General features: G+C 39.8%; 2 protein-coding genes across 6 annotated transcripts in view; both read right to left on the bottom strand.

The window, feature by feature from the left end:
• grb14 (growth factor receptor-bound protein 14) overlaps positions 1–18,528 on the bottom strand; it is a 33,936-nt gene extending 15,408 nt beyond the window's left edge. Inside the window, exons 1-3 of one of the 4 annotated variants that reach the window (XM_073473322.1) lie at positions 18,438–18,528; positions 13,164–13,378; positions 11,100–11,229 (exon numbers count right to left, since the gene is read on the bottom strand). In XM_073473322.1, coding sequence (XP_073329423.1) covers positions 11,100–11,229; positions 13,164–13,351 — 318 coding nt within the window. In that variant the 5' untranslated portion in view covers positions 13,352–13,378; positions 18,438–18,528. Of the gene's footprint in view, positions 1–2,936; positions 3,028–11,099; positions 11,230–13,163; positions 13,601–17,835; positions 17,923–18,437 lie in introns of those variants that run through there. The other 3 variants (XM_073473324.1, XM_073473327.1, XM_073473325.1) reach the window with 3 other exon arrangements.
• A 134-nt stretch (positions 18,529–18,662) lies between these two features.
• cobll1b (cordon-bleu WH2 repeat protein-like 1b) overlaps positions 18,663–27,887 on the bottom strand; it is a 30,792-nt gene continuing 21,567 nt past the window's right edge. For both annotated transcript variants that reach the window (XM_073473091.1, XM_073473092.1), the window contains 11 exons: positions 27,100–27,304; positions 26,786–27,011; positions 26,628–26,684; positions 26,443–26,537; positions 26,033–26,266; positions 25,799–25,931; positions 23,267–23,489; positions 23,085–23,173; positions 20,565–22,054; positions 19,274–19,419; positions 18,663–19,182 (listed from right to left, as the gene is read on the bottom strand). In XM_073473091.1, coding sequence (XP_073329192.1) covers positions 19,306–19,419; positions 20,565–22,054; positions 23,085–23,173; positions 23,267–23,489; positions 25,799–25,931; positions 26,033–26,266; positions 26,443–26,537; positions 26,628–26,684; positions 26,786–27,011; positions 27,100–27,304 — 2,866 coding nt within the window. In that variant the 3' untranslated portion in view covers positions 18,663–19,182; positions 19,274–19,305. The remainder of the gene's footprint in view (positions 19,183–19,273; positions 19,420–20,564; positions 22,055–23,084; positions 23,174–23,266; positions 23,490–25,798; positions 25,932–26,032; positions 26,267–26,442; positions 26,538–26,627; positions 26,685–26,785; positions 27,012–27,099; positions 27,305–27,887) is intronic.

Genomic DNA, 27,887 nt, shown 5'->3' with positions numbered 1-27,887 from the left:
ACACAGAGTGGAGGGTACCGTTAATCATTGGTTAGGAGTTTCTAATGAATGGCCAGGCAAGGTAGCATGCTGTGTAAACGGCTGATGTCTTTATCAGTGAACACAGAGCTGCATTCATCGGCAAGTGACCCTGATCCAAATGCACACCTGCTTTCACCTGAAAAGCACTTGTGTCCGCCTACGTTATGTCAATCAAGTACACCTTTTATGTTGCAACATGTACAAATAAAGAATGTTACCTGGAGAGTTACTTTCACTGTTAGGTTATTGTTCCTCACTTCACAGGGCAAAGTCCAACTAAAAATATGAGCTGTTTTAGTAAAGTCTTGGTCGACATATCCTGCAACTTGAAGACACAGTTAAAGCTGCTGTAAGTGTTCTCGTAGTTTTAGCCAACTTCCCCTCCCTCCTCTCTACATCACCACACTTGCACTCCGTTCTTTTTTTCAAGGCAGCTCTCTTTGGCTTTTTTCTTTTCTTCATTCTTCTTTCATATTTCATTGCTTGGCCTGTTTGGTAGTAAAAGCCTTCACTGGTAGTGCTGGAATTGGTGACAAAGATTGAAGTTGGAAAAAAAAACATGTTAGTGCTCTCTATTGTACGAACTATGAAATGTGATACCTAGCAGTCGACAAATACTTGCGTACACTGATAGAGTTTGTGATTGGCTGATATTGGCTAATCATATTGGCCCACCAATTCATCCTTCGGCAGTTTATATCCATGTCCGTCCAGACTCAATATGTCGTTAAGACGTTGTATATTGTGTATTTTTTTGGTGTGTATTTTTTTGGTGCATGTGTGTGTGTGAAATAGAAGTTATCACTATATTGACAAGCTGAGAAAGATGGTGTCTTCATTTAAGGACAATTTTTACAGGAGGACAGAGAACTAATAGAAAGCTTTGTCACATGGTGCAACGACAATCACCTGAAGCTCAATATCAGCAAAACCAATGATCTTTTACTGGACTACAGCTGTACTGTGTATCTATTACCCTGTAGGTTTATAGTGAAAAACAAAAAACAGAGTACCGAGTTACTGTATGGTGTGAATAATGGCCAGAAAAGTGTTGTAGCAAAACATTATGATGTCACAGTGAAGTTGGCCAGATGTAATGAAACTCCTTCCAGTCATTTCTGAGATATCGCATTCATGAGACTGGGACGGACGTGAGGTAGCAGTGAGGTAACTGTGACCTTGGCCTTTGACCACCAAAATCTAATCAGTCCATCCAAATGGAAGATTGTGCTCCAGTTCAAGAAATTCCCTCAAGGCTTTCATGAGATTTGTGATACGGATGGATGTACAACCCGAAAACATAATGAGGCATGAAAACATTCTGGACAAGGCAGAGTGAATCCAGACATTGAGTTTGCAGAACTACATATAGTCATGTTGAACATAAACTCCTCTTTTAGACCTTCTTATCTCAAGGACAGGACGATGTGAGCCAGTCTGCCAATTAGACAGCTCTGGTTTAACCTTGAACTGCACTCCCACAGCTGCAGCTCTATCACTGAGTGTTGGTGAGGAGGTGGCCTCCAGCCGTGTCTATCTCAGAAACCATTGAGAAATGTCCTCCCGGCTTTTCACTGTAAAAACTGAAGCTGACAGACTGAAGAACTGACACTCTAGACCTCATATAGGACTTTCTCTCTAATGGCTGAACCAGATGCTATTTATGCATTAACAGTAGCGCTGCCGACTGGTGCTCTGAGCGCTGAGACAGAACTGGACCAGTTGGAAATACAAAATATAGCCAGAATACGATTTGCTTTCCAGAGCATTCAGCATGCACAAATGAGGAGATAAATTACAACCCCAGATAACTGTTATCAAGCTTCACAGATAAGCACTTTGGAAAGCTAGTTGCTACAGCAAAACAAATTCTAAGCTGCTGCGGCAGTCTTATCATTGTAACAATACATAAAAAGGATTTGGCCTGATTTTTTTGATTGGATTAGCACAACATGTTTCGCTCAAAGATAGGACAGAAGAAATACTCGAGGTGTGAAAACCTAATTATTATTACTTTGCCCCTTTCTAACAACATATCCATCTCATACTACCTATACGAAGTTAGCAAGAAGGTGCCATATTTCTCACACAGGTCCACACTTCATTGTATATTTACCAGATGGTTTACATTTCAGGTGGTTACCGCCTGTAACAAGTGATTTATTGTTAGTACGATACATAGGTTCACACCCTCATTTCAAAGTAAACAGTAAGAGCAAACATTATAAGATGGAAGGCAAGCTATAAATCCTGAAGAAATAGTGAAGCAGTTTCAAAAGGGGCCCAATTTTAAGAATTTACATTATATTTATTTTGTTGTGCAGTTTGAAAAACTCAAGTCAGGTATGTCCCACAAATACAAAGCACTACTCCACAGATAAATTACAAAAGAATACATAAATAAACACTGCCTCTTGATTTTTGTAACTTCACATATTCAGCATTTAGGCTCCTTAAAGTAAACTGTGTATTAACCAAAGAAAGTAGCACGCTCTCAGTGGACTGTGAGGATGTAAAATATGCAATCTTTGACTGTCAAATAACATGTTGTATCAGTGTCAAAGACTCAAATGTTTTTTATGTTCCCAGTGGAAATTCAGTGCAGACAAGTAAAAACAGCACAGGCAAATTATTATGAACAGAAGATGCAAACAGAATATGAACAGACGATAAAAACGATGGAAAGTTTTAAACAAAGTGAGCTCTTAGATGGTGCTCACATGAGGTTGGATCTCATCCAGACCAGTATCATCTAAAAAGTCTTACATTTAGAGCGACTGGAGAGCATGAACAGAAGACATTTCTTCAGTCGTACAGAGGAAAAATTACGTTAAGATACGATAGTACAGACAATAGTACAGCTAGTACAGACAATACAGATGATAGTACAGACAAGATCCATGTAAGATTCCTACCCGCTTCTGCAGACTAAGTGGTGTGATGGCAGGCAAGGTGACTCTTCTCGCATGGAAATTCATGCTTGCAAAAAATATCCGTACATAGTCACTGAAAATAAGGATGACATTCAAATTATAGCTCTAATGATAAAAATATATAATACAGTAATTAATACAGAAAAGGCTTTTCTAACTCTTATGGACGCTATAGAAAAACTGTTACAGTGACATCCTTCACAATGAAAGTGTGAGAAACTAAGTCACGTTGCCTCCCCGCAACACAAAGTCCTCCTTTGTCCTTGGGAAAGAAAAAGCTTTTTCCTTTTCTTTCCTTTGAGAAAAGCAGTTCCAATAAACAAAAATGAAAAAAAAAAGGAAAAAGAAAAGAGTTACAATATACAAGGTCTGAAAATGCTCACATTCTTCCGCCTGGTGATAATGTAAAACTTACAGCAAAGAAGTTGAAGATTTCCCAGAGTGTGTCAGATTGTTTTTGCTTACTTAGCCAGACGATACACAGCTATTTTTAGTCTCCGATGTAGAATACATTTCACTAAACAAACATTCATGGGCAAATTAATGAAATGATATTGGCCTGAAGAGATTAAACAGTTTTAATAACTGTTGAGATAATGAAAAGCTGAAGACCATATTTGGGGATTTTTTTGTTCTTTGAAGCAGTAGTAGTGCTAATACTGATATTAGTCATGTCTACTGGTAACTCTCATACATGCACACACACAACTAACTTAAGTCATGTTTCTTTTCCTTCTATGGCAACTTTTGGTGGGAGTTCAATTGACTGCTGCAGTCACATAGCTTTCTATAGTCTGTTTTAGTGGGATCAACACAATATTTTGTTCATTAAAATTTATATATTTTTTAATATTTGCATATGGTTCACAATGACTGAGTCGACAACTGACATATCAAACATGTTAGTTGGATATTTACTCGGAAAAACCTGGGAGATAAAGAAAAAATGTGTGTGTATGTATGTATGTATGTATGTATGTATGTATGTATGTATGTATGTATGTATGTATGTATATATATTTCTCTTCTGGGTTTGTATACTGTATGTGTTAATAGAAGATTGTTTTCTAATGTTTGATATTTAGCAGGTTTTTTTTAATCCCATGGAGAATGTTTCGACATTTGGACAAAAATGAAAGAACAAACTGCATTTTTGTCTTAAAAATGTTCAAAGCATACAGTACATTTTTGTCAATATTCATACAATGCTATGGGAGTACTGGATCTGAATTTGGTCATGTCATTTAAGGGAGAGAGAGAGGTCCAAAATAGCTCCAACTCTCACAGCCACAATTCACAACCCACATCTGTTTTACTGTAAGACTAGACAAAGAGGCCTTGTGAATGTGAATGTGCCATCTTGACAGAGAACGCCCATTTTCAAGCCTCAGTCTTTACCAATAGATAATTACCATTAAATAAAACACAGTGTTAAAAGATTGACAGGTATAATTTAACATATTTATATTAATCACATCACATATATGGGACATTGTACATTGTATGCATGTTTCTTTTTATCAACATGAAAGTATACTAGATTATTAATTCCTAAAAATTACAGTAAGCACGAGTATGAAAAACTGCTCAATGTCTGATTAAGACCACACACATACAATCTCATTTAGTCCTGCTATTGAATATTGCACTGTATGTCTGGTTAATTTTAAGAAAATGTGTAGTTTATGCCTTTTATTTAAGATGAAACTGATGATCATTTCCATTGTCAATTAATCTGTGGCTTAATTTCTCAATTAATCTATTAGCTGTTTGATATAGGTCAGAAAATGGAGAAAAATGTCGTTCTGTGTTTTCTAAAGCCTAAGATGACGTCCTCAAATGTTTTGTTTTGTCCTCAGCCAAAAGATATTTCATTTACTGGTCAGAGAGGGGTAAAGAAAGCAGAAATATTCACACTTAAGAAGCTGAATTCAGATTTTTTTGTGTGTGCAAAGCTACAGTAAAGGCATGTACACTGCATTCCAAAATGTGTGTGTGTCTATTTTTCTTTTTATTTCCTCTCCTTATTGACATGTGGAGTGTATGTCATCATATTTAACAGCACTGAATGTGCTGATCACTGTCCTCTCTTTCAACTCATGAGAACAGACAGGGAGAGAAGAACCTCCCACAGCAGGCTTCATGTTTATCTGGAAACAGCTCACCGACTTGTGAGAGCACAGACAAGCAGACGCTGCTAGTTATCACACAGCTAAAATGAATTGGAATTAATGGAGCCAGAATGATAACAGAGTCTCCACAACTCCCATAACAAAGCCAGCTCCAGACACATTGTCCTTGACCAGGGTTGATTCAATCAAGACCCCTTGCAGGCTCTGTCAAAGTAACAAGAGAGGTGCAGTGGTGCGTGAATGCAGGTATGCAGTGTATACCCACCTCTGTGCAAGGGGGATTCACTGTAAACCTAAAAACAGCCAGAGATATATATATCAGTACCCATCTTGAGAAGCAAGGACACAGCCCGTCATGTTACACTCTTATCTGCTGAAGACTTTTGTTCCCTGAATTTAGCCTTTCAGGCAGTGGTCCTTAAACCACTTCAACAGCATCAAGCCAGGAAAGAGGGACGTCTTTAGGATATTGTGTCTTGCATTTATCACTCCATTACCAATGAGCTTTAAATTAGATCTAATCCACAGAATCATACTGCATTTTGTTTGTTTGGTGACATACTTTAACTTGAAGTTTTAAGTAAAAATAGTCACATCAATGTTTATATTGATTAAGGCCAAGCAGAGGAAGTGGAGCAATAGAAGTAGGTAAACTAACAGAGTTAACTAGCTTTGTTTTGGTCTCATTAGTAAAATTGAGGAAAACAAAATGTATTGTCAAGCTACTGAAAATCTTTTCTGTCATCCAGTAAACCCAGTAATTCTATAATATTTCTTGAGGAACTATTCAGTGACCCTATAGTTATTATGGAAAACTCTTTTACATTACATCAAAGCTGAGCAGTGCTAAACATGTATTAAACCCCAATAAGAGCAGGGATGAAAGCTATACAATGTGTTAAGATTGAACATTTCAGACCAACAAGAAACACCATTTTATCCCACGACTGTCCGTCTAAGACAGGTGAGAGCTAGAGAGGCATGAAGAGAAATATAGGGGCTGTACGTGCATCTAATGCCAGACGACTACCTATACAGTATATAACACTTAGACTGAAAGCTATGTAAACACAGCACAGAGCATGACTCATGTTTCTCACATTAAACTATTGCATAGTAATTCATATATCATTGTATTATTCAACCACACAAATCAGTGCATGATATAAAAACATCAGGATACAAAAATAATGAAAATGTTTTAAAAGGTTCACATAAAACAAAAAAGATGCTGCTGGTGTTTTATTGAGAATGGTTGGTATTGCATCAGCATAACCCCATCTGGTCAGTAAGCAGCTTTCTGACAAATTATTAAGAAGCTATGAATGGACAGAGCATAAATAAATGTTGTATATCTGTTAAGTGTGACCCTGAGGACCTTATTACATCTGCTGTAGAGGAGAGGCTGCAACTCAAGAGTGAAGAACTCGGACATGTCTGAAATAACATCTCTGAAGGGGCCGGCATTTCCTCTGAGTCATATGGCTGAACTGAACACTCAACACCGTCTGGACGCAGACTGTCTGTGTGCTTCTGGTTTCTGGTTAGAGTCCAAGCATGACTGCCCACTATATGCCTGGAGAGTGGAGGCTGTGCCAACTACTTGGACTTCCTCAGAAAACTCTTTATTTTGCAATTGTATCATGAAGACATGGCAGTCTGCACTGCCCTTATTAACAAGATCAACGTGGATTGTTTTTAACAATGAACAGCTGGTAGCATGACAGGTTCTTCTTCTTCTTCTCTGTATTTATTGGCGGATCAAAAACCAACTTTAAAGTTGCATACCACCACCTACTGTATTGGAGTATGTACATGCTGCGCTTGATAAGTCAATATAAGTAATATGGCTTCATATTATTGGCTCCATTTATCGACTATATCTTCACCAATACGATAATTAGCAGCTAATATAAATTTCACAACATCAGGCAGATATATATTGTGCATCTGTGATAAACAGAACTCCTATGTATCTGTAGCATCCACAGTTGTCAGTGTACGTTTGTTTGGGAGTATCTTCCAGGTCTTGGAAGCCAAACTCTTGGTTTTGCCAGTAGGCTTGCTGCGGTAGTCTGTGTTACTGATGTGACACAATTTCCTCACTGTGGCATCCCGAAGTATCTCTTGGTACTTTTCCTGAGGTCAAACTCAAAAGGGCAGAAGTTTTCCCTTCACAAAGTTACTTCTAATGTCTGAAACAGCTGAGGCAGTATGTGTTCATTCACAATGCAAACCAGTCTGTCCTAACAATTACAGTTGTCTGTATATCTAACTATGCTTTTTAAAAAGGTACATGACACACAGTATTTATATGCATTTCGAGATGTTTTTTTTCTGGAGGTTATTTTGCTGACAGCACATTTAGGTTCCTCATTGACATGATGTGGCTGTCATGACTTGGTGGTTTTGTTATGGAAATGTAACCATGACACTGCAAACACAGGGCAGGGTTTCTCACGAGTGAAATGGCTTTAAAGCCTTTGTAAAACAAAGCCATGTCAAGAAAGAATATTGCCACAATTGAGCAAAGTCATTCAGTCAACTGCAGTAAAACTAAAACACGGTCAGCTAGATGCTGAGTTGTGTGAGATGCCACAACGACAGACGTCACTGCCATTTTCCTAGACTGCTCATTTTATAATCTAAGCCTGTCCATGGTATAAGATTATTATTTTCAGATAATTGTAACTGATGGGAAAATTACTACCCAAAAGGACACACTGGGAAGCTCAATTGACAATTTTCCTTTATAGAAAAGCGAGAAGCGTGGGTGAGGGGATGATGAGTGCTGCACAGTTGGAACAATGATGTCATTGCTTTCTTGAGTGCTACTGAAAAAAGGTCATAACCCCATGACATGAGGACTGTGACACAAAAACAGCTGGTCAGTCTGACATACTCCCTTTGTCTTCCAAATGCCGCTGCTGAAAAGACTCAGTGAGAGGCTTGTCAGGCCATAAGGTGCAGGCGCAGGCCTCATCAGCGAAATAATATAAGGATCATTTTTAGGATTCGCTAACAAGGAAGCCACACTGCAGCAGAATGAGGTCAACTGGGTCTCATTTTGCTCCTTCACTGAGAAACTTGAGGATTATTCTCGCACTTATCAAAGAAAATGCCAAATCCGTGCAAATCCCTGACCTGTCTTCACAATAGGCTGCTGAGAGCACAGAAGAATTGGCAATCACTCTGTAATTTTCTGATGTGAAACCTTGTATTGAGTGAGAATGGAGTAGAAGGGCTCATTTGAGATGTTGTATATCAAGTGGAGGCACTCCAGTGTGAGATAATCAAGCAATCTCACCACAATGCGTGAAGCGGAAAAAAACAACAAATTTGATTACACTCTTTTACCAATCACACATATACAATGGAGTACAATGGAGCTTCTTGAGAAAACTAGGAAACATGACTCTCTGTATGTATTTTTCACTCTCAGCATGAGAGCAACACGTGAGCACAGAGAGGTCTAATACTGCCGATAGTCCTTGGTAACTGCTGAGCTCTGTAATTTCAAGCTTTCCTATGAGTCATTGCTTTGAGCTGCCCCCTGCTGCTACACATGCACACACAAATACACACACATACCACAAAGATACTAAAAAACCTGAAATCAACTTCAGCATACAGCATAGAGATCCACATCCAGGAAACATCCAGTGGTTGACAAACCAGACCAATTTAACAGCCCTGGAAAATGTATAGACAAAATCTATTATGAAACCCATGCACTTTTGAAGCAGACCCATAATTGTTAGCTTTCCAACATAATGAATGTGCTCTCTTTTTAGAATTTGGCAGTGAGATCTGTATAAACGCACAAATCAACTACAGATCACAGGGTCAAATCAAATAATTTTTGTTGTGCATAGTATTACATTTTCTCCAGACAGCACTTATTGGTTAAAAGAGCAGAAGGAAACTATAACGGCACTCAGTAGAGTGCATACCTCTGCCAAGGCCGAACAGTCCCCTTTATGCAATCAAGCCTAATCCAATATCAAACTTGCTTGCTCTGATTCGCTAACCACCAATAACTGCTACTCACCAGATCTATGATCCACTTAAAATTGTACTCACTGAGGAGATACCAGCCCCCTCAATACACCAGATTTTTTTTCATCAAGATACATGGATAACTCCCTGGGAAATTAACAAAAGCTTATCTCGCAATGTTTAAGAAAGTGAGAAAAAAAATTCCTGGATTCATCCCTATATCTGGATCCACACCAAAAGTTCACAGGGTTTATTCTCAGCTAAGACCCATCCTACATCCAAGTTTCATAGAAAGCCATTTAGTAGTTCTTGTGTAATCCTGCTGACAAACCAACCAACCAACAAAACGGGCACAGGTGAAGCATGACCTCCTTGGCGAAGGGAATAAAGTATATGATTAATCATTATGAGTTGTGGATCCCCTGAATTATGTCTGTGCAAGTTGTTGTTATCAACACAAGGGGGGAAGCAACAAAAGCTGTGTGGTGGTATCAATTTAACAAGTAAGTAAACGTATCTTTTAATAAATTAGGAAGGAAAACATACAAAATAAACTAACATTTTTGTGTTCAGTTTCACTGGTAACTGGCCATTCACCAAACCTTCGCCCCCAGACAGCCATTGTTCAAAATTCACTTTTCCATGTACACTGTATGCATTATACAATGTATCTGTCTGTAAGCTGCAAATATTAGCATGCCCAGCTAGCTTACTACCAACAGTTCTAACTTCTAGACACAGCATTAATCAACTATATCATTATTATGTGGGGTTATAGTTTACATTAGAAAAACCCTCACTCAGGACCAACACATCCACTGTGTGGAAGCCATGAAGCTACTGTATAAGAATTTAGGGTGCAATTGCATTACTGTTCTTTACTCGGTTTAGGGAAGTGTACAGACCCTATGACAAGGTTCATGCTGATGACACTTTTATAAATAGCAAAAATAGCATTAAATAGGTAGAGAGTTAGCAAGCTACAGCTGATAAAGTCCGCAAGCCCCGGTTTTGATTTTAGCCAACAAAATCAACTAGCAAGCTAGCAATGCGAAGCGACAAAAGTGTCAAAAAATATGCAAAATGTTAATAACAATTTCCCATACCCCAAAGACTCTTCATTTACTATCACAAATGACAAGCAAAAGCAGCAAATCTTTACATTTAATAACCTGGCACCAGCAAATGTTTGACATTTTTGCTTGAAAAATGAATAAAACAATTAATCGATCAACTACTTGATTTATCAACTATCATCTGCAACTGCTTATCCTTTGCAGGGGTGCGGATGGGCTGGAGCCGATCGCAGCTGACATTGGGCGAGTAAAGGGGTACACCCTGGACACATCACCAGTTCATCACAGAGCACACAACCAACCACTCACACCCACATTAAATCAAAGACCCACTGTTTCTAGGGTCACCATCAATTTTGAGCGGTAAATTTGGCACCGTTAACTTAACTGTTAGCACATTGTCAAACCAGCAGGTACTTCCCCACATTCAGTGCATGACAAATCACACACCCTATGCTAAAACAAACAGCGGTCGGGCACTGAGCCAGGTACTTCCTGATTAAACCATAAATTTATAATCACATTTTAAATGCAATATCTACAGGTGGTATCAGTCATCACATGTATTACTCATTTTATGCTGACTGTATGCAGGCACAAACCTTGGCTCTCAAAACTAATGACATTGTGTGTGTGGATCATCTGAGTGTGCTGACAGCATTTTTATCTCCTCACTGCAACCAATTTACATACTCACATAACTGGCTCTACCATCCATATGCCCTGAAGTTGCAGACAAATCACAAGCCAAACATCATGTAAATATGCATTTATTTAAATATGTCCTGCAGTTGTTTTTCTGGCACTTCTCCTAATTATAGTGTGCATGACTATGCTGCCTGAGGTAGCATATGGAAAGGTTTACAACAAAGCCCGTCTTTTCTCAAATAATATGCCTCTTAGTGTCCCCCCTCAAGTACTGCGAATGGAGAACTCACCTGAGTTGCACTACTTTTGGTCCATGGTAATAAACATTCAGAGACGAGGGGGGAGAGGGTTGAGGGGATAAGCTCCGGAAAAGGGTTTGGAACAGGGGAAGAGAATGACTCCTCTCCCTCTTTGTTGCTCCTGAAGGACAAAAAACAGAGAGAAAAAGAAACATACAATGTTTAAAATGTGGCAAGCATTGTTCAGATCTTGTTTTAAATTCAGTCCTTCCAGGAAAATGTGGAGTTTTTTTGTGATTGTTGCGGGCAAAAATCCTTGATTATGCAGCACGTTTTCTAAAAAAATGCAATGGAATATGCGGGATATTTATGCAATTTTATGCGATGAAATTACGGGAATTTGCAAAAATTGCGGGAACTTGCAAAAACTGCGGTTTGATGAATAAGAAAAAAAAAAAGTGATTCCCCCAACACTCTGTTACTAGGCTCACTAGGCTACTACCTTAATGTAAAGAGTCATTTCTTATGACTTCCTATGATAAGCAAGCATACTACATCACAGAAAGTGCTGGGAATAATTAAGTTCTCTTCTGCTCTTGTGTGAAGTAAACGCAACATTTTTCAACTTTCTGCGAAGATATATGTGACTTTTTTGCAACGAAAATGCGGTGATTATGAAATCATGCAAGTCCCGCATATTTCGTGCATTTTGCACGGAAATCAGGGATTTATGCGGCCAAAGTGCGGCGTCTTTGAAAAAAATGCGGCCCCCGCATAAATGTGTGGACTTTGGCTGATTATGCATTGAATTATGCGATCGCATAATCGCGTTTTTCTGGAGGGACTGTAAATTGTATATGAGATCCAAAAGTTTTCGGAAAAGCTAAGTATGTCAGAGTTTTTGAGCAATGTGTAGAAAATGATGCACATATCTACAATACTATGATAAATGATGTTAAGTATCTTACTGGTACACAGAAGCTTCAACTAAACGTTGGATCAAGCAGAATTTACAGTTTGTGTGATATTGTAAAGAATTATTTAATTATTAATTTCTGTGAGAAACTCAAGCAAATGACACACAAACAATAGGTCACTTGAATCCCATATTTTGCCTGGAAGAATGTAAAATTTTAATGATGTAGTAGACTTCATGCTCGACTGATTTCACAACCTGTAGCTTAAAGCGCTCTTACAACATATTGTTGGCTCCTCTGTTGCATGTGGCCCATATCGAGGAATGAGGAATATAAATGGAGCAGGTGATAAACTGACAGAAACACAAGGCTGGCTGTCTCTGCATGGACGCCAGACGACACACCCCACTCACCAGCAGACTTTTGATAAGGTGGCAGATAATGCACATGTGGGCTCACCACAATAATATAGGAGTTCATAGACAAAGAAAGCTCTTGAACCACTGACTAGAGGAAATATCACAATCAAAAAATAGCATGATGAATGAGAAAAAGCATTTCTTTGTCATAATGCTGTAATCAAATTATCTTCTACTCATCTCAACCCATAAGGGATTCATCATTATTAACTGTGAATGTCAGGAGTCACAAGGATAACTTTAAATTGAATGTAACATGCCCTTGTAGTGAACTTGCATCTAAATCAATCAGAAAAAACTGAGACCAGACATACATGATGACCATGTTAAAGTCAGAAAAAGTTAGACACTTGCAGATGAGAAGGCCTCAGTTTTCTGAGAGGTGCTGTTCTCTGACTGACGCTTTCTTTACTGCTCTGTAAACACAGCAGTTACTGAGTTACTCATTATCTCCCACAAACTAACAGGTGCTTGATTTGATTCAAGGCCTTTAACTGCTCTGTTGAAATAATACATTACACTTCATTGACAGCTGCATTTGGGTCGAGCCAATTGTGTTTACAGGTACAAAGTCTACACTACAGCTTTCAGACAGACCTCTGTGTCTCACTCCTGCCAATACAAAGAGTGTACTATTCTTCTGCAAGGCAGCTCACGTTGTTGGGAGTAGAGTAGAAAATACTACTCTCAGTTTAAGTGCAATTTCATTTATCTTGATTGAATCTTATAAACAAACTGGTTTCATTGATGGCAAGCGTAAGGAGAAAAATGAGTCATACCTGTTCCCCTTGCAGAGCGCAGTCCTGTTCTTCTGGGCATTTGGTGTTAGTAAAGGAGCTCGCAAAGGGATGAGGGCTGGGCCGGGAAAGCCACTCACATTACCCTTGTCACTGTGAAAAATGTCTGCTTTCTCTCCGAGGCTTCCAGAAGTGTGTATTTCGTCCAGTGTGTTATTCATATCACTCATGTGGGCCAGCTAAATCCAAGGCATCATCTGGAGCAGAGAGAAGAGACGAGCAGTTGGACTGGAGTGTGTGCAGAGCACAGTTAGAGCAAGCTGGCTGGCGGGGCTTCTCTGCTCACAGCTCAGCAGACGCACACACATACAGACACACACACACACACACACACACAGACACACACACACAGACACACACACACACACACACACGCTCACACACAAGTCTCTCTGGCTCATCTGCTGCCCACGAGGCTGGCCCAGTGGGGCAAAACGATCCCTCCTACCCAAACATGATCCACCACAATAAAGATATTTTTAACACAATGACTCCCAAAACAGACATGCTTGCACTGACACAGTAGCATACTAATAATTAACTAATTTGTTCAGCCTCCTCAAGTCTGTTAATGTTGTTGCTTTAATTTCCCTCCTTTTGTTTCTGTTTTTTGATATAGCTCCCTTTGCAACCTGGAAGGCAGGAAAAGTGCACACAAAGCACACTTACACAAAGGGGGTGTCTTTAGCTCGGTAATGAGTCCGGGAGGGCCGCCAGTACTATAAAACAAACTGTTCTTTTGTCATGGACTTTGCACAGAGATCCAAATTGCACTTTAAACTTAGTACACTGTAGAAGGCATGTGGTCGTATAGGGTTAGCCAGCCCTGCAGATTGGTTGTGTTTTTGGGCTGTGTCATTCAGTGACAGGCTCCATGTGGGGGATGGTTGAGATGATAACATCTTTCTGAAAGGTAATGTGTAACAGAGTCTGGACAGGGGAGGACAGGCTACTGGAGATACAGGCTAACAGGCAGCACAGGGTTAAAGCAATACCTCACCACATTAACAGAAGACAAGGCTAACTTGATCACTGTGGTAAATATGTCAAGCTGGTGACAGTGGTCAAAACCCAGTTGTTTTTACATTCAAAAGGGAAGAAATACTGAGAAAGGAAACAGAACAATGTTGCATCCCAGAATGATAAAAGACTATGAAGTATGTATCTTTTTGTGGTTAGTGTTATTATCAAAAGGAAAAAGTCTGTAACTAACCAGGAAATCTCAGATCAGACCGATCTGTATGCCCTGTGTCTTATCGTTTTAATTAAATCCACTACATGTACATCTACCTTCCATAGTATCAGTTACAATAACACAGCTCTTAAGGGCTTGGGTTACCTTTTGACCAAAGCACATCATATGCACTTAAAAAACGTTTCATGAACACAACAACTGCTCACCAGGTAAATCTTTGCTGTTCTGGAGGTTGATTTCAGGTGACAGAGCAGTAGGAGATGGGGACAGACAAATAGTTCAGATCAGGTCCTACGGTGGACCGAGACAAGGACAAGAAACCCCAGGCAGCATGAGAGGGCCAGAAATAGCCCCATAGCCTGGAACACATTCTTTTGGTATCAGTCAATGCAAATGCTAATTACATTGGTGTAGGATGAATGCCAGATCTATTTTAGGGATTTAATAACTGCTTCACATAAGACAGTTATTAAAAAGATAAAAATTACTACCAAACTTTAAAAAAAAATTGTGTGACTAAGTGACACACAAATAGACTTCTTTGACTGCAACAGTTTTGTACCACAAACTACTACATTAATTCCTTCAAATTAATTACTGATGATTGATTGTCCTCGTCAGTTTTCATAGCATTTAAATGCTACAGTGAACACGGGTCAAGTCTCGTTGTTTGCTCTTGAGTATGGAGGACTTAAACTGCCAAAATCAATAATAAAGAACAAAATAAAGGGCTCAATTAATAAATTGATATGGTTTTAACTGCACCAAAAATATTAAAAAGAAATGTAGGCTTTAATTTTGTGACCAATTAATATTTCTGTGTTTATTTGCTTCTGTATTTATTTACCATTATATTAATTCCCCTATTTACTTACTTTCCCATTTTATTAATTTAACATCAGTGCTTGGTGCTTACAGGTGTCGATTCCAAGGTGTCGACCTTTTGATATGAAGATACCAACTACATTATCATCACCATCTTGTTGCTGCTGCTTACAAACAACCTAACACAGATTCAAAAGATGCGTCATGCTATGTGTTTATGTATATTTATAAATGTGCATATGTTCTGTAATTTGTGGAGCATGAAGAAGTTTACAAACCTTCTTTTCATTATGCAACTCTGTGTTGTATAATGAAAAATAAACCTTGTTCCTTATTTAATAATGTATCCTTTTTTAAATGTATTTATTGTCATTTCCCCTTATTTATTTCAACAAACTTAGTTATTTCAGTTTTTTATTTTTATAATTTTTATGCATTTCTGCTACTTTACACAAATGAGACGGCTGTCATTAAAAGTGTGCCATGGGATCAACCACTGCCTATTGTTTGATTGACTTTTCCTAATTAAATGACAGAAGCAGTTTTACTCATACTTTTGCTTTTCGGCACCAATGGCAATAACCAGTGTCTGGTGACTATGAGGGAATGACCATCACCAGCTCTGCTTTCTGTGCCACAGCACCAAGAGCGCCTTCACTTAAACTGCTGACTTGCTAGAGTGCTGGTTGCCAGATTTGTAAGGTGTTGGTAGTAAACAAAGCACTTACGCTTTTGTTATGAAATATAGTTCAGAGTCATGCCTCACTTTTGCAAAGGCCATCCTGCAGGACACCCCTGAGCAGAGCATGGACAAGGCAATGCTGGAAACTGGATATTCCACCTTGCTATCCAGTTGGCAATGGTGGCCAACAACCTGTGGCTGCTGGGTGTGTCCCTGTCACAGCTGTAACGACAGGTAAGAAAAGGCACAACATTGCCTGCCATAGGCTATAGTATGTTACATAACTGTCCTCCTGCACAAGGACAGTGAAGACCTCCTGGCTGCTCCATGGCTTTTACAAGAACAGTTTGGAGCATCAGACACAGCATTTTCAGCATTTTAAAGAAGGCAACATGTCTGAAACAGCAACTACTGTCGGGCTCCTCTTACTTTTGAAAAATTGTTTGCTCTGTTGGTCCACCTACTGGCCTGAGTGGTACATCTCAGACAAAGCCTTTCATGCTCGAGACCATCATGAGTTTAAGTCAAGCTACAGCTGTCCGGTTCAGCTCGATGCACTCTATCCATCTAATGAAATGGAAAGGTTACAACATTTGTGCACTCTGTCTGCTGGCTTATGCGGAATGCAATGGAGTGAGGCATAGCAGCTGTTGGACAGCACAGGGAGAGGGTGGCTGGTTAACACTTGTGCTGCAGCAGCGTCTTTGCAGATGAAATCCACGCTCATAATGTCAGACACAAGTGATCATGACATTTCTAATTATTTTTGCATACTGCATATTTTGGTTTATTTCAATGCATCCCTTCTGGCATGTTATAAAAAGACTTTTTGTTCTTTTTTTCCAGCAAGCTGCCCTATTTTGTAATATAGGAAAACAGAACGTGCTGCTTAAAATTGATTTATATTGGATTGAATGGGGTTTTCAGCCAAACCTTTTTGTCTGGGCAAACAATTTTGTTCATGCTTTTTTTTTTTTAAATTAGGGTGTTTTTTTAGAACTACATGAGGTAAATGAATTGTAAATAATGATAAAATGTTACGGTTTTGTTAGTGACCCAATCACAAACGTTTCACTGAAGTGATGCAGACAAGTATTCACTCGTAGTCGTTTGTATTTTGCACGCAATGTTGAAAGTGTCATTTTTCTTGTTCATTTCCCGTTAATCGTTTAGATAAAGTTGCAGTACAAAACACTTCATGACAACGTTTTAACTTTATATTACTGTACAAACCACAACAGTGTCCAATTCAAACCCTTGGACAGTGATGGAATGTAACTTAGTACATTTACTCAAATACTGTATTTAAGTACAATTATGTACTTTACTTGAGTATTTCCATTTTCTGCTACTTTATACTTCTGCAGCACTCCATTTTGGAGACAAATATTGTACCTTTTACTCACTACATTTATTTGATAACTTCAGTTACTAGTTACTTTGCAGATTAAATGTTCCAGTAGAGCCAAAGTAGTGCATTTTTAAATTATTTCATTGGCAAAACAAAATAAAAAAACAGAAAAACATTCTGATAAACAGATCCGATAATTGTCCCGGCCTACAGCATATCGTATATATACACTACTCAAAATGAGTTAGGGATATTGGGATATGGGTGCCTATATATGCATGTGCATGGATTTGCAATAAAAGTTAAATGAAATGTGTGGCATTATTTTTGGGGAGCAAAAAAAATATTCACAAAACACAAAATTAAAATGCTTAAATGTCACAGAATAAACAAGTGAACCACTAAAATATCCTTAACTAATCTTGAGTAGTGCACTTCACATACATGCACTCTTACTTGCACTGTTGATGCTTCAGTACATTTAATGCCAGAAAAGTACTTTTGATACTGATATTAAAATGTGATACTTTGAGACTTTTACTCATGTACCATTTGTATGGGTGACTTTCCCTTTTACTAACGTAATATTTTTACACTTTACCTGTACTCAAGTGTGATTTCCAGGCACTTCTTCCAACACTGCCTTCGGGATGACGCTGATACAAATCATCCATGTTGTTAACGGAGAAGTTTCATCGCGCTAGGTAAGAATAATGCAGAGCAAGTTTGGCGGTGTCATCATTGAATTTAACTGTAATTATGAAAGACACGTGCTTGGACAGATGATAACCTCTTCGTGTGCGGGAGCTCTGCCTTTTATTCGCATCCTTTAATTGGAGACAAGTAGGAGAAAGCACGACCTTGGTGTGTTTGAACTGTTAGCTAACACTTAAGTGTCACAGCTAAGCTAACGTTAACTTCATACACACAGTGAAGTCAGGCTCCTGTCCCGGTGTCCCGACTATTTTAAAGTTATAAACAGCTTTAGGGTTGTAACTCTCTTAATTCTTCATAGTAAGTGATTCATTTTACTTACAAAATCAATACGACCTGCATTTTATCAGCCTGAAATAACGTTAGATACGAATAGTAACTAGGCTTCCTGTTCCCTCGAGGTTACACCAGCACGAGCCGCCTCATTAACACCTCTTTTTACTGACAAACCTGCTGTGGACTTTATATTTTTTACTGCTGTTATCTTACCTTGTGCCTCTTTAAGTGGAGTCTCCAGTTCAAACCTTGCCAGCCGGTCGTCATGTCGCTGCTCCGGTGGGGGAATGAAGCTTCACTGTTCACACGTGCAGCAGCACAGGTGTTCCTACTGTACGTGCTCTACGTCACGTTTTACCTGTTTGTCACAAACACGCTGTATTCAAAGGGATCAGCTGTTTGTGCAACACTTAATGTTAAGCACTTAACGAAGACAACTGAATTGATAAAAGCTTTATTCATAACAACACTGGTTGACAAGAACAACAGGTGTACTGCACATCAGTGTATTTTTTCATATAGCTTAATCAGAACTCTGTAATACTTAAATATAGATTTGATGTATGATCTAAGAGGCATTTAAGTACCATAGGTCAGACCTGGTCCGCCCTACACATCCAGTATTATTTATAAACCCAAAATCAGTCTAATAATAATTTATAGAATTGTTCTCATTTAACGTTCTTGTTCACTCACGACAGTAATGCATTAAATGCAAGATAGTCATCACACACAATAAAAGAGAAGCATTAAAATACGCAGGTCATCCAGGGGTATTACTTAATGACACATATGAGAAAATAAACCAAAAAATACAGCAATTATTAATTATCAAAATACATAATTTTATGTACACTGTTGGAGACTACCAAAAGAGGTAAAACAAAATACAGTTTCTGCTTCTGTGTCGTGGGATGGAGGGTTGTGGAGATCTCAAAGTAGACAGGATAAGCTCCTCCTGGGAAAGAAAGAAAAATACAGTGGTTAAATGGATATGTTGTGGGTACATTTATATGATATTATACTGCAGTGTGTTTGAGTTTGCTTACAGTAGATGGTCATCAGAAGAATTAAGGCACTGCTACAGACTGCTCTCTCCTCCCGTTTGAACAATCCCACTAAAAGCTGGTGGTGCACCCTCGACTCCTTGCAGGGTGGAGCCTTTGTCACTATCCTCTTCTCTATTTTCACCTTCCTGTGATGTTAAAAACGAGATACAACGCACATAATAACTGAGGACTTAATGTACCAGATGACATAAAGAGCAACAATAATAAGACCATCTTCTCATGGGTATTTTAAGGGCCAATAAAACAACTATATTGACTGAAATAAAAGTAAATTGAACTTTAATTTGTAGATGGATGAAAATGTGGTATTTGTCGATCTGGGAATGAAACTCAATAATAAACTCTTTTATTATCTTTCTCCAGAAAAGCTTCGATGCCAAAACTTGGCATCGAAGCTTTCAATGGAGTACAAAAACTGATCACATCAGTGAATGAAATCAGAATTTACTTTGGTTTCATGTTCATTTGCATGGCATTTACATCTTTAGTCAAAATCAGCCATGTACTAATGCATATAAAGGCATAAACAAACAATAAAGGATTTAACTATTATCAGCCTGGCCAATTACAGGAATCTGCAAAGTAACTAAATTTATCAATTAAATTTAGTGGAGAGGAAGTATAAAGTAGCAGTAAAAGAAAAAGGAACTACTCAGCTAAGTACCTCAAAGTTGTACTTGGGTAAATCGTACTAGTACTAGTCAATTTTCATTTTTACTGCAAAATAATCGGTATCGGTATTGTCTTTTTCTCAACTGCCACCTCTCATGCTTTATATTACAAACCTTGATACTATATTTAAAATCAAGTAGGTAAAACACATTGAAAGAATACAGCAGGCAGTTTATATTAAAGCCTGGGCTGATTCAAGCCAATAGGTCACAGGAACTATTACAAAGTATTCTGCTACTTATAAAAATGTGTAATGTTCATGAGAGTCAATTACTCACTGCTGGTCACAGTGTGAATGTCCGATACAGCAGCAGAAAGAAGCACCAGAGCGGTTGAGAAAGTGGTTTTAGGTTCAAACAAACTAAAGCATCAGTGGGATAAATCACATTCGTTTCCACTTCTATAGAACTCTTTGAGGGCAAACCAAAATATTGCTTTGATCAGCACTGCAGAGTGCTCTTCTACTCAATATATCAGTGTGTGAGTTAAAGGATAACAAAAACTATAACAGTGGTCTCATGAGTAGAAAATAGTCCTTCGCTGCTCTCATCTTTATTTAGATATTTAAATAGAAGCGTGCTATGCTATCTGAACTTACCTTGAGCTTTGATAATCCTTTTGACTCTATGACTGGTGAGCGACTCGTGATGGGGGAGAGGGGTGAAACAGGAGAGTGAGGCGAATGAGGCGAGTGAGGCGACTTTGGCCGGTAGGATAAGGACTGGCTTCTTTTCACAGCAGAGGACACTGCCTGGGCGAAGCGGGATGGGGTCGCAGGAGAGTAGGGCCTAGGTGCTGCAAAGCTCCTTAATTTTTCCAAGCTTAAACCTACGCTTGGCTCTTTAGTCGGCAAACTACTTTGCCTGGTGATTCGCATGACGCCTACATTCTTGTCGTCTCCTTTAGGGCTCGGCTCAACATTAGCGGCTCCTGTCGACTCCTCTTGAAACTGCACGGGAGGTGGGGGAGTAGGAGGAGGAGTAGTAGTAGCAGGAGGTGGAGGAGGAGGAGGTGGTAACTGTGCTCTCTCTGAACTTGCTTGAGCCTCCTTCTGGCCATAGCCAGGACTGGCACTGAGATTCTTTTCCGCTGCTGAAGTTACATAATACCCAGGTGTTTTTTTGTGCTGTGCCAAGCGGAAAGAACCAGGCTTGGGTTTAGTTGCGGGTGGAATTTTCACCTCCTTGACCTCCGCTGGCGAACCTGCTTGAGATGCCCCATCTGCTGAGGACGAGACCTTGTCATCTGCTTTAGGTAAACTTGTTGGTGATGAGGAATGAATGGATTCAGGTATACTTCCATTAACAGTGTCTCGGGTAGTAGTAGTAGTAGTAGTAGTAGTGCTAGTCAGTAAGTCTTCCCTGGGTGTGGCAGAGTGCAGCTCACTTTTTTCCTTTGAGACCTCTGTCTGTTCTCTCGCTGCTGTGCTCTCCTCCAACTGAAGAGCACCAATATTAAGTCCCTCTTCTGGAGCAGCGTTGGACGTCTCCAGTGTCAGTGCAACTTCAAAATATCTAAGTTTCTCCAGAGATTTCTGAGGCACGATAGTGTACGTTGTCATCCCCATCTTGGGGATGTAGTCCCTTGTCAGCTCGTTGGAAGGCTTGGGCTTTGGCTCAGAGTCTGTGGCATAAATAGATGGTGCCTTTGTCGTGGCAGAGGCACTTGGTGTTAACTCTTGGCACGATGAGGTCTCTGAGGTGTGGGATAAGGCACGTTCGGGTTCAGGCGGGTCCAGCTCCTCCCTCAAAGTGGCCATATCTTTCTTCCCCGCTGATTCGAAGCCAGGCGCATTAACTGAGGAAGGGACTTCCACATGCTCTTGTGGAGGCAGCGGTAGTGGTGTGGCTTCTGTTTGCACTTGAGCGTCCTCTCCAATGGGGTGGGATGTGCTGGTGGCCACTGGGCTCTCCAACCTGTCAGTCTGCTCTGGGACGGTATCATTGTTTGCCTGTGCCTCTGCATCCTGCATCACAGGCGGAGGGAGGCTGCTGGGTACAGTACTGCAATCACCTTCAACACTTTCAGGTGTAGACACTTCACAGACGGGCTGTTGGCTCGCATTTTCAACTTGACATGGACCACCATCTGTACAGGGGAAGAAAAGTCATCATGTGAGACAGGGGACTTTCTTCAAGAGGCAAAAACACATAGACAAGGCTTATTAAAGGGATAGTTCAGATGTTTTGAAGTAGGGTTGTATGAGGCACCAGAAGTGGGAAGTAACAGGCTTGTTACTTTAGCTTTAACGCACATGAGGAGAACTATTGAATACTTTTATTTTGCATCATTGCACGCTGCCTTTTTTGCTGTGCTCAGGGTGCTTTACCAAAATGTCGGCATTTGACGTCCTGGGAATGAAACTCAACAATCAACTATCTTTCTGGTGCATTTACGAACAGCTTGGACAAACTCCTACTCATTCTACCTTAAAGTTTAATAGTCTTTGAATTATATTAATATGACGTGAGCTTCAGTTAGCTTTGCACAGAAATGGCTGGCAGAAATGTCATTCAGAGGGATACTTGTAACTTATTTTTATACTTTGAGTACATTTCAGAACCTGTACTTTCTTACTTTTACGTGAGTAAAGAAGTTGAATCAGTACTTTTACTTTTACCACTCTTTTTTTACACAAGTAATTTTACTACTACTTGAGTAAAGAATGTGTGCCACCTCTGTGAGGTACCTATCCATAATCAGTGAGTCGGTGGATTACCGACAGTAGATGGCAGTTGGCACGCCCCCAGTTTGGAAAACCAACAGGAGTACTGCTGTAGGAAGCTAAGGAATGTACTACTGTAGACGGGGCCAGTTCAAGTGTAAGCTACATTTCTAATATTACACAAATACTAGCGCTTTGGGTTGGCGTCCGACCCAAACTTCCAACCCAAGGTGTCACTATTCGACAATCTGGAGATTAGACTCAACAATCAACTATCTTTAAGTCCATTATCCATTAAGAGAATATGGCAGAAGAATTTTAAGAGAAAGGGGGGAAACTTCAGAGGGAACTGCATATGTTGCACGTTTAAGGCAAAGTTAAGAAAAAAATTAGCAGGTATCTAAGCAAAGATATAAACAGTACCACTACAGTATAATCCAAGTGTAAACCTACTTGTATCAGCCAGTTCAGATGAACCTGTGCCATCAGTTGTCCTGACATCACTCAGAGCTGCAGCATCGTTCACTGTGCTCTGCAGTTGACTGTGAAAATCAATTTGAGAAGGAATTAGAAGTGAAGCTGATACTACTGGAAAAACATGACGCAGGCTTGAGAAGTCATACTAGAGTTCGTACTTGCCATCTGAGGACAGATCAGGAGACTGATCTTCCCCATTGCCCTCGACGGACATTGTGCTCAGTACGTCAGTGTCTGGGGACGGGGAATGCAGTGAAACGTCAGCAGACATGTTGAGGCTGCTGTCCTCTCCCTGGGTATCACTAGCAGTTGCAGACATTAAAGAGGCAGTGGTCTCCTCTTGCTCCATAATCTCCTCCAGTGTGTTAGCAGCTGCACCAGCTGTAAACAGCAACATAAAGACATTATGTAAAATCATTCACATGTACCGTTCCTAATCTGGCTGTAATGTAAACAATTTTTCATTACTCATCAACTGAATCGGGAAATAAATCAAAAGTTATTTAACTTCTTTTGAATTCATCATTTATTTGAGTTAATAGTTTTTTAGTTACACGAGAAACCGAGCATCCAACTATATTTACGTATCTCACACATTCACCCTTTTCAGCAAAAAAGGTTCTTTAGATGAATGAATCCCACTTAATCTTTTACATCTGAGTCTCCCTCGTCTAGTTCTTAATTTAGCACTTCAAGGAAGTGCATCACAGAGAAGCGGAGGGCAAAAGGAATTTCAAGGCTACTTAAACAAAACTGCAACTTCTCACCGTTCTCAGCCTCTGATCTCTGTATCTACTGAGCAGCACAGGAAGTGATCTTTCTCTGTGGACTAAATGTTTGAAAAATTGGGGGGCAAAGGGAGGACAGCAATGGTGGTGTATACATGTAGACAGCAGTGGTTAAAAAAAAAAAAAAGAAAAGGCTGATGACACTCTTTATTAACGAGGTGTGGGAAGATACGCTGCTAGTGAAGGGACGATGGGTAACAGAGGAGTTGCACAAATATGTAGAGAAAAAATGAAAAAGGAAGACAGGCAGTGATTTATATGAGAGAGGAGATAAGAAAGGAAACTATCTTTATAAGCTGTCTGTGGGAATTAAAGGCTGTGAGTTTTTTCCAGTGTTTAATCAGAATATACTCAATGGAGTGAAGTAAATGTTGTTTGGTGAGCTTAAAGGTGCAATATGTAAGAATTGGCCACCTCTTGAATTCATACTCCAAACAAATAGGGGGCAGTATATCACCAGGGTAACCGCTAACTGCTGCTAATTGTAGCTTACGTTAGTCAGTTAGCCGTCCAGCTAGCGGTCAGGTCTGGGAGCTCAGGGTGTTTTTATGAAAAAGGGCGGGCTGGGGCTAGCTAGTTAGCATGCTAACTTCACTGGATATGGCTGCAGCACAATGCACAGCCGTCTTTAACGCTGTCAAAACTCTTATTCACATAATTTTAGGTTATTTTTGAATGCTTTAAACTAAAATTCTTACATATTGCAACTTTAACGCAGTCGCAGAGCTCAACAGGAACATCTTATTTCAGACACACTACCATCATTACCAAAGAAATTCCAGACCTTGCAGTGAATAGTTTTCATAATTTCCTAATGTTGACCAAAAACAGGTCCTACAAAATCTGCTGACAGCAAGACCTGTGGATTATCCAGAGTAACATGCATATTTATTCTGGAGTGTGATGTCATTTCAACGCTATGAATGCCTCAAACAAACTTCCACTCACCTCTGATGAGTCTGGGTGGCGGCAGAGACGTCAAAACCTCAGCAAACAAAACCCCAACTAAGTGTGTGACTATAGGTGCCATCAATAGGAAGTGAGAAAATGTGCTTTGTAAATTATGTGATCTGACCTTTTAAATGAAAGAAAGGGTACAACCCAACTTTTTCTGAGGCTGTATATCCTAGTAGTATCGGGGGGAAAAATCAAACTCAGAAAGTGAATATATTTCCATATAAACAAGTCATTCTTGAGGGGAATAAGGTCCCCAGAACACTGTTAGACACTAGAAACGTAGGTACTTAGAAGGGTCCTGCTGACATAAACAAAGTAAAATAGCACAGAATTGTGTCGTCCTTTTCTTTTCTTTTCTTTTCTTCCTCAAAACTACATAATGCACCTCAAATATTTTCCCATTGTTATGCCTTCAGTAGTGTAAGCCAAAGTAGATCACCTGTGGTTGTTTATCAGACCTCAGTCTATTTCTTTTTTTCGGAAATTACTTGCTTTTTGCTTTAAATTGCTTTGTATACAGGACGGGTGGAGTTTCCCTCACAGGACAATACTGCAAGTGTCCACACAATCACAGGAAGGTATATCAAAGCAGGTTGATTATACTCAACCAAGGAAAAAACACCAGGGAGCTCAGGTCCTACAATAATCGGAATGTGGCAAAAATGAGCTTCTCAGAAACTGTATGATTTCTCAGCATACTGTATGTGTTTGTACAATGAGCCACTGCTTAATAATGACCACTAGGAGGCACAAGAGTCACACAAGTGAGAAGTTGCAGGCTCCTGCTGCAGAGTATGAAAAGACCTGCCTGTCCGTGAGTCCAAAGTACACAGGACAAAACATCACACTACAGGCAGTGTCTTTGCCAGTGAGTTAAACAATTTAAACGTATGATTAAACAAGGATCACGTTGCTCCACATTAATAAATGCAATCGAAGACAAACCTTGCAGATTTTCAGTTTCAGTCAGAACTGCTTCTTGGACAGCAGCGCTGGGGGTTGTGGGGGGTGGAGGAGCTTTGCGTTTGGTTCTCTTCAGTGAAGACTCAGCTGAGGACCCGCGACTTAAACCAGCAATCTATGTGACGTACGATTTAATTAAATTATACGATCAATGTAGCTAAACACAGAAATCACATGGCTGTCATCATGCCATTGAAGCCCACAGAGTCCACTCACCTGGTCGCTGTCCAGCTGGGCGTTAGGTTCAGAGTTGAGTCTCCGCCGAGCGCTGAGGTCCGAAGAGCTCTGAGACACGAGGATCGGGGGTTGGGGCGCGCGTCTCTTCTTTGGCACGTAGGTGGGTGTTGTAGGGGAGCCGAGCGGGGACGAATTGGAGCTAGGTAAGGCCATGCTGAGTGGTCGAGGCTTGCTCATGAGCACAGGAGAAGCTGGGGCACTGGCTGTGGTTGCCTTTAAAGAACAAACATCCAATCAGAACATGATAAGAGGCCCTTTGCCAAACAACACAGTGCACATTAACCAATGGCAAACCAAAGTAAACAAACCTCCCTCTGAACATGTAAAGCTACTTTCTCACTCAACTGTATCTTTGCATAATCGGCACACACAAAGAAACACTGCATCACCTGTTCAGACTTTTTCTTGCTTTTTCGAAACTTGCTGAAGAGGCCTTTGTTTTCCTCCTCTTTCTGATTTTTATCTTTTCCTGGCGTGACTGTTCCTGGAAGAAAAACAAAACACATTGTAAGATAAGATTAGCCAGAATATGACAGCTCTGTTGATATCAATCATACAGTTACAACGTAAATACCTGCATGAGTTGGCGAGGCTGGACACACGGGGGAGGCAGGTTGTCGTGCAGAGAAAACTGCAAGCAAGAGAAACACTGATTGGTTAATATGCTGAAATCTGCTGAATCTGATGCCATACACAGCATGGTTGACTTCTTTTAAATACTGTAGTACTTACCTTTCGTGTCTCTTGCATAAACCTCCCTTATGGCATAATCATTAAGAGAGCAGGACAACTCCAAAGGGGCCAGTGATTGGACATCTCTCAACAGAACTGTAGTCTCAATGTCAAATTCACATTTCTCACAGATGGCTGGTAGATGTTCAGCCAGGGGAACTCGAGGACTGACTCGTAGTATCGTTTTCTGGGTCTTTTTGTAGTTTATCACCATCCGAACGGTTGCCTGGAGAATAGAAAATGTGTCACTCAACATGATCGGCACACAGTGGTGTTTGTGCACGTGCCAGTGTGATGCCACATGGTTAACGTACCTCAGGCATCTGGGGACCTGTCTTCTTATTTTTATCCTCCCCCTTCGGTTTTAGTATGATCTTCTCTGCATCCAAAGTTCCTATGAGAGCATTGGGCTTGAGCTTGGTGTTCTTCTTGTTGGCGGTGACCAGTTCCAAGGTGTGGCCCGAAGGGTTCAGGTGGTACTTTGCACAGAGCGTCACCAACAGATCCATTAAGGGTTTGCTGAAAGACAACATTTTTTTTTTATCTTGAGTTTTATGAATCCACATTTTGGCAGGGTTTATTCTGACAAATAAAATATTTTTATGCTGCATATCACAACATCCAAACAACATTATCAGACCATTATCAGGTCCTTTCTTTTATTTTAGAATTATCTTCATTTACTTTCATGCTTTCCACCTTACAATCTCTAACCAACATATAAACATGTATATGATAACAAAATAATGTGAGTCATAAGAGGGTAGACATGGTGAAATCTGGTTATGTGCAGGTTACTCTGCAAAATAAAAAATTCTGATGAAAGTAATTTTAAAATCATGAAAAAAAAAACCAACCTTACACCTACTTTGATGTCTCATTACAAAAAGGCCATGAAAATTACCTCACTTAATAAATCATTATATTGGAAGAAAGTTTGATGACTGCTTTTGGGGCTGGAGCTACTATTTTACAATATTGATTATTTTGCTGATTATTTTCTCAATTAATAGATTTATCGATAAAATGTCCACAAAAGGCCAATAGAGTGAAATATGTCCAAAGTGACGTCTTTAAAGGTCATATTGTTGACATTTTTATG

Source organism: Pagrus major, chromosome 9, assembly GCF_040436345.1.
Source record: "Pagrus major chromosome 9, Pma_NU_1.0".
Classification (NCBI taxonomy): Eukaryota; Metazoa; Chordata; class Actinopteri; order Spariformes; family Sparidae; genus Pagrus; species Pagrus major.
The sequence above is the reverse complement of the archived record's forward strand: the minus strand, read 5'-3'. Positions and strand labels throughout refer to the sequence as shown.